General features: G+C 44.8%; 3 protein-coding genes across 5 annotated transcripts in view; 2 read left to right on the forward strand and 1 right to left on the reverse strand.

The window, feature by feature from the left end:
• The window catches only part of LOC141439945 (ral GTPase-activating protein subunit beta-like), a 5,994-nt gene extending 148 nt beyond the window's left edge, over positions 1-5,846 (forward strand). Inside the window, exons 3-8 of the mRNA XM_074104410.1 lie at positions 23-208; positions 539-666; positions 896-1,077; positions 1,151-1,237; positions 1,519-1,737; positions 3,165-5,846. Of these exons, the coding sequence (XP_073960511.1) occupies positions 23-208; positions 539-666; positions 896-1,077; positions 1,151-1,237; positions 1,519-1,737; positions 3,165-3,199 (837 nt within the window). The 3' untranslated portion in view covers positions 3,200-5,846. The remainder of the gene's footprint in view (positions 1-22; positions 209-538; positions 667-895; positions 1,078-1,150; positions 1,238-1,518; positions 1,738-3,164) is intronic.
• The window catches only part of LOC141440011 (uncharacterized), a 49,081-nt gene that overhangs the window by 2,192 nt on the left and 29,910 nt on the right, over positions 1-16,979 (reverse strand). The window lies entirely within an intron of this gene.
• On the forward strand, positions 6,541-16,589 carry LOC141439514 (uncharacterized). 3 transcript variants are annotated; one of them, XM_074103801.1, is made up of 9 exons: positions 6,541-6,842; positions 7,005-7,964; positions 8,328-9,342; positions 9,418-10,180; positions 10,616-10,783; positions 11,331-11,427; positions 11,935-12,019; positions 13,206-13,324; positions 14,578-16,589. In XM_074103801.1, the coding sequence occupies exons 1-9, from the start codon at positions 6,701-6,703 to the stop codon at positions 16,449-16,451; spliced, it is 5,223 nt and encodes a 1,740-aa protein (XP_073959902.1). In that variant the 5' UTR covers positions 6,541-6,700; the 3' UTR covers positions 16,452-16,589. The 3 variants fall into 3 exon arrangements, with proteins under 3 accessions (XP_073959902.1, XP_073959903.1, XP_073959904.1); XM_074103802.1 differs by having other exon boundaries at positions 8,340-9,342; XM_074103803.1 differs by lacking the exon at positions 6,541-6,842 and adding an exon at positions 6,892-6,908.

The following is a 16,979-nucleotide window of genomic DNA, read 5'->3' on the forward strand; positions in this document are numbered from 1 at the left end:
ATTACCTTTATTTTTGTACCAGGATCTCATAAGAGTTCATAAGTGTTCGTGTATCCCCAGGCTTGGCAAGCCGGTGCGCGTTCGCGGGCACCCGGGCTGGACGGGCCACGTGGCTACGAGCTACGACGCGGAGCCCGAGTACGCGCCCGCCCCCGCGCCACCGCCCGTTGCGCCCACCACGCCCTCCATCTACGACGGCAGAGAACAGGTGGTTACTGGTTTATGCTCTCCTGGTACATTGCTCACAAGTCTGTATCTCTTTTGCCATCTCTATTTAACAGAGGGATCACAATCTGTCACATAAAACACCTGTAACTTATCGAGGAGTGGTGAAACAGGCCCTAGACTAGAATGGTGTTAAGAAGAAACTGCTCAAAGCCTACTCTTGTGTAGGTAACATAAAGTTAGACTTCTTCGACTTTTAAGCGACCTGATGCTTCTTTTACCACCGAAGCGTATAAACGTATGGTACGACTGGTACGAGAGCTACAGAACAACTTAAAAAAAACCCTGACTGATGTTCTTTACTTTTTTACAGGTTCTTTATTGGTCGGACGCGAGTAATGAGATAGCTTTTGTGGTGCCTTCCGGCTACGAAGTCGAAGAGGATGACAAACAAAGCGATATTGTGAAGAATGACACCGACGGAAGCTGCCTGTCTACCAGGTAAGCATAATTTATCAAGATTACGTCTGATGAAGGTTGCTTTTGAGATTGATCTGGTGTTCAGGGGCTATCGCATTTGGAATCACTATGGCATTTACCATTTCTTTCTATCGAACGGAATATAATCGGGGTAGAAAGAGATGATAAATTTTAATGCAACTGAGAGCGGTCGAGTGTTTTAAGTAAGTCCCAGTTTTGTCATTAATTATATTTTCATCTGGTGTACCAGGAGCTCAGAAAAAGCAGCAGGTTCGTGCTGGGACGTGTCTAGCAACAGTTCTGGCGCACCGTCGTATGAACGGAGCATCAGCGAATCTGATAAGGGCGAGCGCGGACGTTCCAGTCTCAACGAGAAAGTGCGCGCTTTGTCGCTAGATCTGGACAAGCAACCAGGCGCGCAGGGACTCACAGGTATTGTAGTCTACATTGTACCATATAATTGCCAAGAATTTAGTGTTTTTACAATGTTTTAATATGTTTGCAGGGAGTGGGAGACGCAATCGTGATTTCACGACTAAAATTCTCATATTCTGGTTGGAAGATTTTGAGGATCATCTGAACCTACCGATAGGTAAGTCTCTCTGGCGGCGCTGATTTCAGTCCGAATTAGCGTCTATTTACATAATATTTTCTTGTTTAAAAGCTAAAAATATGTATTTGTTTTCCGGGCCATTCCAACTATATGGCGGTTTGGGTGCGAAAATTACTTAGCTTAAAGTGCTCCTATTCGCCAGCAAAAAAAAAATTTGGGTACATACAATTTTGTGAGATATCAGATACCCTAGGACTCACCAGGGTGCCATGCGCCTCTGGAGTAAAGACGGCCCTGACTGTATTTATTGTTGCGTCCAGACGATCTCCTGCGGTACTGCGAGACGGGCCAGCCGTGGCGGCGGCATGAGGTGGTGGTGTACAGCGTGGGCGCGCGCGCGTCGGGGCTCGTGCGCGTGGCGGCGGCGCGCGCGGGGGCGCGCTGTGCGCCGGCGCGCAACTGGCGCCCGCGGTGCTGCCCGCCTGCCTGCGCCGCGCCGCCGCGCATGCGCACCACGCACACCGACACACCACCGAGCTGTGAGTACACCGCGGCGGCGCGCGCGGGGGGCGCGCTGTGCGCAACTGGCGCCCGCTGCTGCCCGCCTGCCTGCGCCGCCGGGCCGCGCATGCGCACCACGCACACCGCCACACCACCGAGCTTGAGTACAACCGCGGCGGCGCGCGCGGGGGCGCGCTGTGCGCCGGCGCGCAACTGGCGCCCGCGCTGCTGCCCGCCTGCCTGCGCCCGCGCGCGCGCATGCGCACCACGCACACCGCCACACCACCGAGCTGTGAGTACACCGCGGCGCGCGCGCGGGGGCGCGCTGTGCGCCGGCGCGCAACTGGCGCCCGCGCTGCTGCCCGCCTGCCTGCGCCGCGCCGCGCGCATGCGCACCACGCACACCGCCACACCACCGAGCTGTGAGTACACCGCGGCGCGCGCGCGCGCGGGGGCGCGCTGTGCGCCGGCGCGCAACTGGCGCCCGCGCTGCTGCCCGCCTGCCTGCGCCGCGCCGCCGCGCATGCGCACCACGCACACCGCCACACCACCGAGCTGTGAGTACACCGCGCGGCGCGCGCGGGGGGCGCGCTGTGCGCCGGCGCGCAACTGGCGCCCGCGCTGCTGCCCGCCTGCCTGCGCCGCGCCGCCGCGCATGCGCACCACGCACACCGCCACACCACCGAGCTGTGAGTACACCGCGGCGGCCAAGCGCGGTGGCCCCAACAACCAACTAAATCACATTTAAAAAAAAACCTACGAATACTTATATCAAAATACATGAAAAACAACACAATCACACGAACACACGATTTATATCAAATTCGGTATACGGATAGTTTGAGTCCCTATGATTGTTCAGATGAAGCCAATGAGGGCTATCGCGTACCTATGAATTCGCCGCTAGAGGCGCTAGTGTAGCGTGAGGGCTCCGAAATGTCAAATCTCATATTTTTGAGTGAGCTACGCAGGTTTATTTATAATTAGAATAATTTTGTGAATATTTTGCATTACCTGAAATTAATTATGGCAATTATGCGGCAATGAAGGTCTGTGTTTTGAGACAGTTTTGTCTTTCGGAAACTTTTGTCCTCCCTTTTTTTCTGTTCAAAACGGGACTAGGCAACACTGTGGTTGCTCGATATTTTATGGTACGGTTTTAACGTATATTAAATTAAATTGCATTAACAGACTGAAAGCCACACTTAAAAATTCACGCAACAGGGCGCCATCGCGAGCGAATGTCAAGGGACGCTAGAAAAAAAAATAAGCCGGCGCTCTATATCCGCCAGTGCTGGCAGCGAGCGTTTGCTTGTCTTAAAAAATTGTTCATACGAGGCCAACAACAAGCCAGCGCTGGCTGCCAATGAAACTGGCAGCCAACACTGGCTTCGCCAAACCTACTCGTAGTTCATTAGCATCGATAATGTATCACGTGATGCTGACTCTCCGATGCTTGCCCCAGGCACCAGCCGCCCCACGTGCGGCGCCGCCAGCTGATCCAAGAGTTGGCGCAGCAGTACCGCCGCGACCTCAGCGACGCAGAACTCCTCGAGTCACTCTTCCAGCAGCCTTAGCGAGACTGCAACAATGGCCCAATTGCATAATAAACCACAAACTAATACAATAGTGAATAATGTTTTTCATCACACTTGCTCGTAAACAGTGTCGTAACATGCAGGCTACCTTGGTTGCAACCCCCCAAATAAAACCCTCGACCTTAATGTGCTTGTCATGAAACCCGTGGTCGGTAAATGAGTCATTGCCCGTACTTATTTTCATGTCATGAAGCCCAAGGTCGGTAAATGACTTTGTTACTGCATGGCGTGTTGCAGCAATTTTTGAAAAAAAAAAATAGTTTTTCTTTTACAAATATACAGTTTTACTCGCAAATGTGATGAAAAACATTGTATGTCGCACGGGCGGTACTAGAATTACGAACATCGACTCATTAAAGCCCTCAGTCTTCGACTTCGGGCTTCTAATAGACTCTCGTTCGTAATTCCTTATTTACCGCCCTTAAGACACAATGTACTATTACATCATATTTTGTCGGAAAAGAGAGTGTTTAATTTGCTTTCTCAATCAGCTTCCGTAAACTTTAGTAAGCTAGTTGAGGAACCATGATAAATACGAACTTTTCCGACAAAATACGATGGAATATAATTATTCAATAGATTTTGTATATTACAATATACGTGATTGTTAATACAAAATCGCTAATACTATTTGCTTTATATTCTGTTATGCAATCGGGTCCAGCTTTTTACAAAACAATGACATTATGTTAAATATTACTTTTAAGTTAACGGAAATCAAAAGTAACACGTTGGCGTCGTTAAAGTTGCACCCTCTTGTACTTAAGCTAAGTATCCTAAAACATTATTTATGTTAACATTTACTTAACACATTGTTTTTAAAAGCCAGGCATAATATCAATTTATTAAAAGTAAAGTCTGAATCCGATATTACACATATCCCTGCTAAAAGGAAACAAATGTAAGATATTATTATTTATTGCGCGAAGCAACGTAAAATTTTATTGCTTACGTATTAGTTAGTATTACCCTTGACCACCTCATGAGATCTTTAGTATTGATTCTCTCTTTTTAATTTAGTTTTAGTGTGTAATAACGCTCAGTTTACACCTTGCGAAGTGTACTAAGTATCCAGGAAATAAGCGAGACGGTGTATCTGTTCTCTCTCTCTGTCTCTGAATACTTAGTTGAAAATGTTCAACTCCTTTTTTATAAAAATACTAGCTGTTCCCCGTGACTCCGTCCGCGTAGAAGTATGAAAAATCGTTTACGCCCTATTCTCAGACCTACCGAATATGCGTATATTCGTCGTAAAAAAAACCGGTCAAGAGCGTATCGGACACGCCCAAAATAGGGTTCCGTAGGCATTACGAAAAAAATAAGTAATATTTTTCTAATGATTTCTTATTTTATACGGAATCTTCCAAGTTTAGGTATATTTTATACCTTAGGCTGCTATTTACTCATAAACTACTAATAATTCTCAAGCAAACTTAGCCGTTATAGTTTTCCTTGGAAGTTTGGTATACTGACTACCATCCTGAATTTTTTCAAATTTTTCCACCCACCGTGGGACGCTCGATTTTAATGAAAATTTGCACTTTAAAGTTGAATATTTCGCAAACAGATCACTGAATCGAAAAATCTTCTTAGCAAACCCCAAATGGTTTTAAAAGACCTATCCAACGATACCCCACACTATAGGGTTGGATGAGAAAAAAAAATCACCTCCACTTTACGTCTATGGGAGGTACCCTAAAAAAATTGTTTTTGAATTTTTAATTGTACTATTTTGTCGGCATAGTTTACCTATATATCCGTGCAAAATTACAGCTTTCTAGCGTTGATAGTCCCTGAGCAAAGCCGCGGACGGACAGACAGACAGACAGACATGGCGAAACTATAAGGGTTCCGTTTTTGGCATTTTGGCTCCGGAACCCTAAAAAATCATAAATATCGCTCAAGCCGTTTCGTGGGAGTTTGGTCACAAACATTGTGACCCGAGAATTTTATATATTAGAAGATAGTCGCCCACCCCAGATTCACCCGAGTGTATGTACTTACATTTTGTTCTTACTAATATTATTAATGCGATAATAATTCTGTCGGTCTGTCTGCTACTTCTTCTCGCTCAAACCGCTGAACTAATTTAGGTAAAATTTGGTATGGAGATTGTTTGAGAGCTAGGAAAGCCTATATAGTTTTTATCCCGGAAAGTTTAATAGTTCCCGCGGGATCGCGATAAACAAATTCATCGCAGACGGAGCGCGGGCAACATCTAGTTTCATTTAAACCTTGTTCTGACAAAAAATAATTACCTTACCAAATAGTTCCAGCCGTTCTCGAGTTTTACGCTTACCAACAAATTTAATCGTGTATTTTTATTTATTTATAAACTAAAATTAAAATCTGTTCTCTAATATTTTTACGGGCAACAATTTTAATATAATAACGGTGTAAATAATCAATATTTCTAGTATTATTTTAAATATTATTTATATTAAGACTGAAGTGTAACCGTGCTTTTAACATTCCGTAATAATGTTGCAGTATTTTATGAAATATGATTCGCATAATGTTCTCTATTTATTGTGAGATATATCGTTACATAATAATAAATAAATATAACTTATTAAATAAACTGTCGTTTTACTTGTAACTGAAAATCTACTATTTAACGTGACTACTAAATTGCTGATGCCTCTCACCAATCCCTATTCGCATAATGGTTATGGCAACCGAACTGAAAAGTATTTGAGTGTAATACAAAAAGTTGGATCATGTTAGGGTACCGCCAGATGAGCGCGTAATTTTTTGAGTTGACAGTCGCCAATTTTCATTCGCGTTATTTTGGTTTCATACAAAAGTGCTATTTGTGTAGAACTTATATTGAGTCGCAGTGTACAAACTGGACTTAGCAGAAATTACGGGACTTACAACTCAAAAAAAGCAGTTAACGATTTAAAACAAATGACAGGAAAAAGTTTAGTTCTGAGATGAAAATCACCCCTAAAACCAAAGCCTGAAACCGTAAAGTTCAAATTATTTAGATAAGCAGATTGTAATAATAGTATGTGTTTGCTTGTTATTGGATTAACACTGTTTATGTTAGACAAACAGATCGACTTTCTGTTATTTGTTATATCTTTTGGCAAACCATAAATAAAAGTTAAAATTAAATAATAAGCATAATATGAGCGGCATTTACCAACCATAAAGGCATTATCAACCTTTTTGCAATTGTTGAAGTTTTAAGTAAGTAAGTAACTATAACTGGCCGCTTTCCTACACTACACATTTCGAATTTCAAAACTTGACGTAAATTCCAATGAAACATGCAGTCTTGAAAATTTTACAATAAAAACGGTTTTGCATCCGTGTTTTGTAGACATATACTTATTTTACAAATCTTAAACTTAAGCTTATTTTTGTTTGGGAGTTTCATTTAAATCTATGTGGTGTGATGTTGATCAGTCGAGTGTCGGACGATAACGAGGGGGAGGAGCGCGCCGGGGAGGGGGAGGGGGAAGACATCGCGCAGGACTATCAGACCGCCAGCGAGCTGTTCGAGCTCATGGCCAAAGACCATAACTTCGAGGCTACAGGTAGCACCCAGAATGACAAATGGATAAGTAGAAAATATTCGTGGAACATTAAGTAATTTCCTTTCCGTAGGTACCTCCTCGCACTTTGTTCATTCCACTGCCACTTTTAGCTTTCTTTGAAGGTTTTAAACGTAAATAATCATGGTCATTTTTCTTTAACAGAAGAAGAACCTCTTACAACTAGGGACCTCGTCCTTCTGTACAAGAACATAGACCTCGGCAAGCAACTGATGTCCAACGTGAACGAGCTCAAACGGACAGCCCCCAACCAGTATGTCGAGACCGTCATCTACCCGGACGAGCAGGGCTCGGAGTCTGAAGTCAGCGAAGCATACAGCAGCGAGGACTTGCAGAACATCGTGCTCGTTAACAAGGAAAGAATCGATCTCCTGACCAATAACAAATCCCACACGCTGTGCCACAAACTCGGAGATCTGGAGATACAAACATCCAACGTCACGACTGAATATGAGCGACAGTTCTTATTGAAAGATATGCATTTACAAGAACAACTGAAGAGTTTGAAAATAATGGCCAGTTCGAACCAACTAAACAGCACGATGCTCCCCGCTTCGCTATTAGACTATATTTGCTGCAAACGCTTAGAAGACAACTACAATTTCTACATGGATAATATTATCAAGTATGTGAAAAACACAATTGAACAGCTCAAACGTATAAGTAACGGGGACTATTTGACCGACAAGGCTAAAAAGAAGTGGAAGGAGGTTGAAAAAGAGAACGATGGCCACGATAAAGCTTCCAAAGTTCTGACCGCATCCACCAGTATTCCTTTACACGTTGAGCGTAAGCTAACGGGACTGTCAACGACGTGGGACGACATAGTCCACTCTGAAGTAGATCTGAGGTCGCTCGCTAAAATATTAGAGAAAAAAATCGTACTTGAGGTCCCGAAGTTGATCTGTGGCTCGTACAAGCTGTTCAGTAACCGTGTCGCCGATAACTTGATCATAAGCTGCCAGCACAAGGAGATGACCGTCGCTGAAAAGAAGACAGAGTCTCGTGTCGACGTGGTGTTCCAACTGAAGCGTTCTGAAACCGGTGAGGTCGTTAGCAACATCGACTCTATAATGATCCTGCAATCACAGGAACCTCAAAAAGGTATATGGCTTAATTTTATACGCTGTGCTTCTTATATTTCATATTTTCAAGTATAATAGATCGACGAGGCATCCGAAAATATTTAGCATGTATGGCATTCTAAAATAAAAAAATTGCGGAATAATTTGATAAAAAACATATATTTTTTTTACTTTACTCAATAGCTAATTAGAATAATGTAGATTATCTACTAAGTTTTTTTTTAAAGTAAATAATGCATTTTCGACTACAGATTTGCAAGAATGTAGGTGATGTGATGATGAAACATAACATTACAATTTCATTCACGTCTTTAAAGTTACTTTGCTTAGAATATTGAAAGAAAAATTGCCAAATAATCGAATGATTTGTCTTAAACGGTAGCGGACGTTTCAGATTGCATAGAAGCACTGTCTTTGACGTATGATGACGTGGAAGATACAGCGGAGAAAGAATCACCGAAGATTATTGAGCTTCTAGAAACGGAGCGAAATAATGATTGTAATCAGCTGTGTTCTGAAACTGATGGTGAAGAAGAATCGCGTGAAGACTGGCAGGAGCACGACGAATATGGAGTAGTTGATAGCAGCTCCACGAACGACTATCCGACTAGCGAGAACGAGCACATCGCGGCGCTGAGCGTGTCATTTGCCGAGACTCCACGGGGCGCGGGCTCCCACGGCACCCACCCCAGCAGCCAAACCTCGGGAGAGGTCGTCACGCCCGATGACATACAGATTACGATTCAAGCACTCAACAGGCGCCCCTCTCCCACAGAAAAAAATGCTGATTGCACTTTCCACGTCAAAAAGAAGAGGTCCCCCACCCGAGTCCGAATTAAGTCTCCATACGAAAATAAATCTCATATTATGGAAGAAAAGAAGAGGAGGAAACTGCTAGAAGTGAAGGAACGGCGGGAACGGAGAAAAATCGCTATGAACGAAAACAAAATCAGTAAGCACAAAAATTTTAAGAGCGCAATCACACCTCAAGCGTCCAGTTCGGTCACCAAGTTGTCCATCACCAACAAATCCTTCTACAATTCTATTTACGGACAGAATTTTAACTCTGAGACGGCCAATCCCGCGCCTCTGGTGGTAATTAATAAAGCAAAGGGACGCAAAGGGAACAAGAATGAAGACATGATACCCGAAATCGTGCTGGAACAGCCGGAAGAAGAGAGCGAGCGAGAAGAGCCCGTGGAGAAAGACGGTAGGAAATACATCAACAGGAGCTACTACTTAGACGACGCCGTCACCGAAATGTCTTTGCAAATGACATGTGAGAAGACTTCGGCGTCTACATCCGCTATTTCCAATGATTCCGGAACAAATCTGTCACTCGCATGTGCTGAAATGTCTGCAAAGGAGTTGAGACCAAAGTCGCCTGAAAAACTAAGGTATTATTTCTTCTTATTTTGTAAAATCGCTGGCTCTGAATGATTTATTTATTAATAATATTTTTATTTTTAAAGGTTGGAACAAAATCCTCGGCAAACGCAACTATCTATTCTCAGTGGCGCACTGAGTAAAGTACCTACTAACACTCCCAAAGGCCCCGCGACTGCGCAGCATCACGAACCAGCTGACACCATCCCGTCCACCGTCGAGTGTCGCCGCAGCATCGAGAAAATATATATGCTAATGAAGAAACTCGGGAAGATTGATTCTCGGGGGAACAAGAAAGGTGTTCCGAGCGTTATGGATCTGACGAGCTCCGTTGGCGGCCCCGCCAGCTCCGAACTACAGACCACGCGAAGCGACAGCGGCACCAGCCTGAAACACCAACTCCCTTCTTCTAACCCTAGCAACTTCAGCTTCGAAAAACCAATCGCCGATGGCTTACCTACGCAGCTCAACTCCTTAAACGACAGACCGGTGGCGCCTAAAGTCATCATCTGCTCCAAAGAGAAACTCGACACCGATAAATTAAAGAAGGAGCCCAAAAAAACCACGCCGAATCCCCACGCCAGAACTGTCCCCGACAATCCTTTGAAAGCCATTTCACAGTTGTTACACGAGTTTGACAACGTCCAAAAGACTAGACAGAAAACGGTTACAGAGTCCAAGTCGTGCAACCGCGCGGTGGCCACGGAGGGGAAGACTTGGCGGCCGGATCAATACAAGAGGCGCGTGCGGATCGACCTGTCGGCCAAAGAAGAGCCGCCGGCCAGCCGGGCGGGCACCCCTAAGGCCAGGCCGCGGGCTGGCGTCGGCCCTGAGGCGAATAAGACGCAGGTCAGTCAATTTGTACGGAAGTTCTTTGATTCAAATTAACAACTGTATTCTTTGCTGGTATTGTTCATCTTACTACCTAATATTTGTTACTTTTTCACGCTAAAACTGTTGTACTGGTTTAGAATTAGATGGAATTTAGTATGTTGGTAGCTGGATCTATTATCTCGATATTCCTACGGGATTAGGGTTGTCAACATTTAAATTCACTCAATCTCAACCGCTTATCCGGATGACAATTTGGATTTCATGGTACTACTCGTATTTAATTTATACAAATAAAGAATTTCATTTCATTACAAACTTATACCGCGGGTAAAGACAAAAAAGAAATCCAAACCATCGCCTTTACTAGTTTACACGTACACTTTGACAGCCTACTGGCACTGCAATATATCGTTTTGAGGATCCCGTATTATTCTGATTCGGTGTGCTCAGGTGTTGGTAGAGAAGAAGAAGATCAGCGATTTGATCGAGGAGGCGAAGGAGGCGCGCGGCGAGGCGGTGCGCGGGCCCGGCCGCCTCAGCACGCGCCTCGACATGCTGGCGCAGCCCAAGCGGCCCTATGTGCCCGCGCGCGCCGACGACCGCCCCGCGCGCGCGCAGGTGAGGGACTACCAAGTCTGCTTGCACACAGTGTAGCCCAGCCACCTCAGTGTGACACGTAACGCAGGCAGCGGGTGGAGAGAGGAGCTGGTCGGGTTGGGAGTGTGCGGTCTGTTACGTGGCTGCAATTACATAAACAACATCACCCGACGGCGTGCGCGAGGCGGGTGATATGATGCGCGGGCACCGCGAAGTGATGTTATTCATTGGCCCGCGCCACACTCCCGACCCGACCCGCTCCCTTTTAGTGGCACAAAAATCGCGTGGAATCCAAACAAACACGTACCTACCTACCTATTTACACGTTGCCAAGTGCTAGTTTCGTTATAAAGTGGAGCAACGTCATCATCGACGACCATTTAGCACAACTCGTGTGGTATTCCGCATACCGTTCTGTTCTGTGTCAGCAACAAGTTGATGAGCGGTTGTGGTACCTACTCGAATTGATCAAAACACTCTTATTTACCTTGGCATAGAGTTGTGTGTAGATCTTTTGAGCACCGTTACCGCTCATACTTGTGCTGCTGACTGAACCTGTTGTTTATAGATGGACCGCTTGGCGCGAGGCCCGGCGGGAGCGCGGGCGCGAGCGCGGCGCCCCGACCCCGCGTCGCCGCCGCCCTCCAAGCCGCCCCAGCCCTCAGGTGTGTAAAGGTGAATTGGCCTTCTATCATGCTACTTACCGCTTTAGAGCGAGGCGCGCGCTGTGTCCATGAAATAGAAAAAACCAGAGGAAATGACATGTCAATGAGACACGGTGATCGCTAAACTGAGCATGGGAATTTCGTTATCAAATTTGAATTTGATAATTCGAGTAGCAAACATTCGGTAGTTCTGTAGCCGTGAAATCGAAAAGCTTTTGGATTCAGTTAATTTTACAAAGCAAAATAAATAAAAAATTGGTTGATTTAATTATTTCTATCAGTTATCTTTCAGCTACTCCATTCTAGCTATTTTTATTTAACATGCTTACCTGTCCGACATACAAACACCTTACTCCGCTGAGCCATTTCCACTAGAGCTGCGCTGAGCGAGGATAGGTAAATGAAGCGTTTCTATTGGTTCAGGATAAACATCGAAGCGTTCAAGTCGCCATTGAAGCGTCTTGTTGACTGTTGCATAATGTGTGTATTGTTGGTTGCAAAGTGCAGAGCGAGGCGGCCGGCGGCGCCCGGGCACCAGTCCCGACGGCGCCCGCGGGGAGCCGCGCGCGCCCGCCGCCCTGCCGCCGATGCTGTGAGATCCTGCCTTTATTCACACTCACTGTTGACTAAAATTAGTTCATTTTAATCAGGCGTTACTTTGCAGAGGTCCATATCAATGAACTATAACAACGGAACGCCTCAGTGTTGTATGGTGGTGGTGATAGTTGGGTTTGTGTGATTTGTGTGTGTTCTTACAGTGTGGAGACGAAGGAGCTGTATGAACACACATTGCATAGACGTAGTTATCTTAAGGGAGTGAGCAAAGTAATACGGTATTTGACAACTCCTGATTTTGCCATATCTTAATATTATTATGAAAATATAGATATACAGATAGTGTTTAGCGAAGAGAACATTTAAATCGGTTGAAAATTGGATTTATAGTGATTTTTTGAAAATCTATATACCTGTCTCTTTCTCAAACGCTTTTCTCTATGCAGCAAGTATGGCGGTACTGGCGTGTGACGTCACATGCCAGTATGTCTTTCTCTGTCTAATCTTGAATTTCAAACCTTTGTAACTTTGTTATTTGTAAAGGTAGCTTAAAAAATGATTTTCTATTCGATAACAGGCATTGTGTAGTTTTAATTTATAAAACATATACAAAATCAAGTGTACAAAATAGTCAAATACCGTATTGCCATAGTTCTTTAAATAAAATTAAACTGTAAAGTCTGTAGGTATAACTAGGTAGTCGTAACGTAACTAGTAAGTAACTTCATTTATTTACGCAAAAAGTCATGATAGTCTATAGTACAGTTCAAACGATACTCACCGAATTTAAACGGCGAAATCATAATTCTAAGGAGTTAGCGCTAACGCCATTGGTTCGTATCGTACCGTCCCCCTCACTCTCGTATTAAATTATAAGTGGTAGAGAGACGGAACGACACGAACTTAGATTTTCGAATTTCGTAGTAGCCCCGCTGTTTGCATCAGCAAACTACATGAAAATGAAGCCAGCCTTCATCGCATAAATCTTATACCATCAAACGAGCAATTCTTGTATATATATATTTCGGGGATTTTTGAAACGGCTCCAACGATTTCGATGAAATTTGGTATGTAGGGATTTTTGGGGATGACAAATCGATCTAGCTTGGTCTTACCTCTGGGAAAACGCTTACTAACGAGTTTTAACCCGAGCAAAGCCGGTCGCCCAGATACTTTGATATTTATAAGGCTATAAGTTTGCTATATCGGAGCCATGTTGACAGAAAAAAGAAGATGGTGGCGGTGGAATCGTACGTGAAGAGTCACTACGGACGCAGCGGGGGCGCCGGCAGCGTCGGGCACCTGTCGCGCGCGCCGCTGCTGCCAAGCGACGTCGAACTGTGTAAGGCTACTTCATTTACCGAACTAAGGCTACGTACGTGCGCGCCGTCTCTTTCGCAAGCGATACTTTAACAAGATACGCGCGAAAAACAATACCACTCCTTGCAGTCGGGTAAAAAGGGACGGCGCTCTAAAACCGCATAGTGCGTACCGTAGACTACGACTATTCACTGGCTCAGGCTCGTTCTGTCTGTTTCCTAAAATGTCTGCTTCTCAAAATGGCCCACATTGACAGTTTCCTATGATGTCAACTTCTTATATTGTCTGTTTTCTGAAATGTCTATTTCTCATATTTGACAGTTTCCTGTGATGTCTGCTTCTTATATGTCTGTTTCCTGTAAAGTCTGCTTCTCAGATTTGTCAGTTTTATAAGATTTCTGGTTCCAGTATTGACAGTTTTCTAATATGACTGCTTTCTATAATGTCCGCTTCTCATCTGCTACACCTAAATAATTCTAACAATTTTAACCGTCTTCAAATTATTTAAATGCTCTAAAAAAGAAGAATATAAACTTTTAATTAGATCAAACCCATCAATTCATGACATAGGTATACAATTTATAGCACTTATATGGCATAGAGAAGCGGACATTTAGAACAGCGGGCTTGTAGAACACAAATAGTGGACATTATAGGAAACATACATTGTGGGAATTAGACATCATAATAAGCGGACATTGTAGGAATCAGGCCATTTATAGAAGTGGACATAATAAGAAGTGAACATTTTAGGAAAGAGTCATCATAGGTAACAAACAGCAGACATTATGGGAAATAGACGTTTGTTGGAAGAAGGCCATTTTGAAAAGCAGACATTTTAGGAAACAGACAGAACGAGCCTGAGCCTATTCACACATCTTTTAGCGGTTCCATTTATATTTGGATACCGTTGAGTGTTCACATAACTTTCAGTGCTTCCGTTAGTTTCTGGACATATCGAAACTAATTTGATTGCATACTTGTAAGACAGTCAGCAACAAAGATATGAATACACGAAAAGTTTATAGCCTGAACATTAAGGTCGTGTATACATATTTTGTGCACTTTGGTTGTATTCATATCTTTATTGCTGACTGTACATAAAAACAAAAAATGCAAAATCTGTAAAAAGCTTTTTTGATAAACAAAACTTAGCCTTTGGCAAAATGACACCGCCACTCGCCTCCCCGCGAGAGCCCCTCTGTTGCTCTACGCAATTACGTTCGTGTCAGAACTGTGGCATTACTTAAAGCGAAGTTATTTTTAATTCAACAGCATCGATAACAGCGTCGACTGAGCCCGAGGAGTCGGGCGCCATCGGCAGCAAGCTGCATCGGATCGTGCACTCGATGCTGGCGCGGCGCGACGGCCCGCGGCCCAGCCTCGACTCCATGGCGCAGAACGTGTCGCACCCCGACCCGCCCTCCACCGAATCCGACACCTCGGATGATATATTCGCCGACAAACAGATCGTCACCGCCGTCGAAGCGGTCCCGAACAAGACGATCGACGAGAGGAAGCTAGAACCGAAAGAAGACGCCCAGGCTTTACAGCCCTACGGCACGGTTGCTGAACTCGAGATGGTCGAGAAGGCGCTGTACCGCAAGCTGTCGGCGGGCGCGTTCCCCAAGCGCCTGCGCCTCGGCAGCCTCACGCTGACGCCCAAGCACTCGCTGCAGGGCGTCATGCTGCTGCAGTCCGGCGACGCCACCTCCTTACTCCTCAACTCCAAGTTATCGCAGAACTTCAAGTTACACACCTCGAAATCGAGCGACACTGGTTTACCGGCCTTGCCTCTGTCGACGACGCATTTGGACTTTAGGTTGTCCCACCTGCCTATGCAGATAGCGACCGTCGGTTATGCTTTTCCGAGCTACGATCGGCAAACCCTATTTGAGAGAAATTTTAAAGAAAATGATAACAAAGTTGATTCAATGGTGCTGCAAAATGCGAGTAGCGAGCGTCTTTTCCGGTCGTCGAACGCTCCCAGCGAGGCGTACATGACAGAAAATAAGACTTGTCAGTGCTTTAAAGGCATCCCGGAAACGGCTAGCCTCGAATGTGCCGTGCAGGCCGACTTGTCTCTCCCCGCCGCCCCGCTCGCCGACCCTGTTCAAAGCAAGAATCAAGAGTTAGTCGATACGGTTTCCGAGAATAACGTCGAAACATATACGACCGATCAGACTGAAGTTACAAAAGTCACTGCAAAACAATCCTCTTTAAGCGACGTTTCTCCGAAAGAAACTGTAGAGGAGAGCAATAAAGCAATGCCATGTGAAGCCTTTGAGGAGAAGACAGAAATCATAGATTATACCACGTCTCTTGATATGCTGGTGGGTCTCCTGAATGAGATACAGAAAATCACGACTTGTACGAACGACTCATCAAACGGGCAAGATTTCGGCTGCCGCAAGCGAGTCGAGCAAAACAATAGCCCGAAGAGCCTAGACTCCGACTCCAGTTTAATGTCACTCTACGTTTACAATACCGATGCCCCTAAAGGCAAAGTTGAGACGCCTGTCCCGGAAACGAAGACCGTGAGCGCCGCAGCCATGGTCCCAGAGTGTAGTAGCAAGGAGGTATCGGCGCAGTTCCCAGACGCACGAGACAGGCAGCATGCCAACGTGTTCACGGAAGTGCCGTCCCGGTTGCACGTGTTCCCCGGTGTTGGCGGCACAGATTCATTCCTGGACTCCATGTTGAGCGGCCCGTCGTCCAGCCGCTCCATGGTCGCTCTCAGAGATTGTCCCGCTCACATCCACTCCCAGCCGTCCGTTGGATCCAGCAATGAAAGAGCACTGCAGGTAATTGGAACAAACTCTGTCTCGGTCAAGTCACTAGTACTGTTCCACAACAAGAATAATGCTGCTGCAAGAATGCAGGAACAGACTCTGATTTGCAAAAAAATGGTAAAAAATGCAGTGTTGAAAAGAGAGAATAGCGATGCAAGTGATGCTTTGATGAAAAGAGTGGTTTTATTTGAGAATAAGCCGCAAAGGGCAAAAATCATGAACAAATGCTGTCTGAACGCCACAGAGTTCGATCCTATGATGAAAATGAAGCGAGATATATTGGTGACGGTATACTCTCTGCTGATGCTGACGGTGTTTGCGGCGCTGTCCTTCCCCGAGTTGCTGCACCAAACATGATGCATTCTCATGAACAAACTGTGCTGTGAATTGTGAATAAATTGAAAATTGCACCATTATTGTTGCTGTCGAAAATTGTTGTTGGAATTTATTTATTTATTTATTATTAAAGTACAAGTTTCTTAAATAGAAAATTATTATCCTTTCTCATTCCACTTGTGTGCACTAACCAGTAACCATGTCCCATTCGTAGCATAAAGTAGGTACAGCCGAGGAAACTGAATCGCGTACTTACCAGAGTGGAACCTTTTTTTAATCGAATGTCAGTATGACATTAGTAGCACAAAGGTTTCACCCTGGTACGCCATTCAGTTTCTCAAAGAAACATGCATATTGTCCACACAATATGAAAAATGTGCACAACACGTAAAATAAAACAAATTTTACTTGCATGTCAATTACGGAGAAAGTGGCATGTTTTGTTTATCGCAAAGGTTTATCGTCTTACTCAAACTTACTCAATTTTCAATCGGCGGTATAATCCGATGCCAATGCCATGTCCAGTGAATCATTTAAAAAATATCATAG

This window comes from Choristoneura fumiferana, chromosome 21 (assembly GCF_025370935.1).
Source record: "Choristoneura fumiferana chromosome 21, NRCan_CFum_1, whole genome shotgun sequence".
NCBI lineage: Eukaryota > Metazoa > Arthropoda > Insecta > Lepidoptera > Tortricidae > Choristoneura > Choristoneura fumiferana.

Bases quoted from the DNA above. Each gene is read 5' to 3' on its own strand.
- LOC141439514 (XM_074103801.1), top strand. From the start codon at position 6,701: ATGTTGATCAGTCGAGTGTCGGACGATAACGAGGGGGAGGAGCGCGCC. The intron at 10,181-10,615 runs GTCAGTCAATTT...CGGTGTGCTCAG, and splicing joins CTGAGGCGAATAAGACGCAG to GTGTTGGTAGAGAAGAAGAA. The intron at 13,325-14,577 runs GTAAGGCTACTT...TTAATTCAACAG, and splicing joins GCCAAGCGACGTCGAACTGT to CATCGATAACAGCGTCGACT.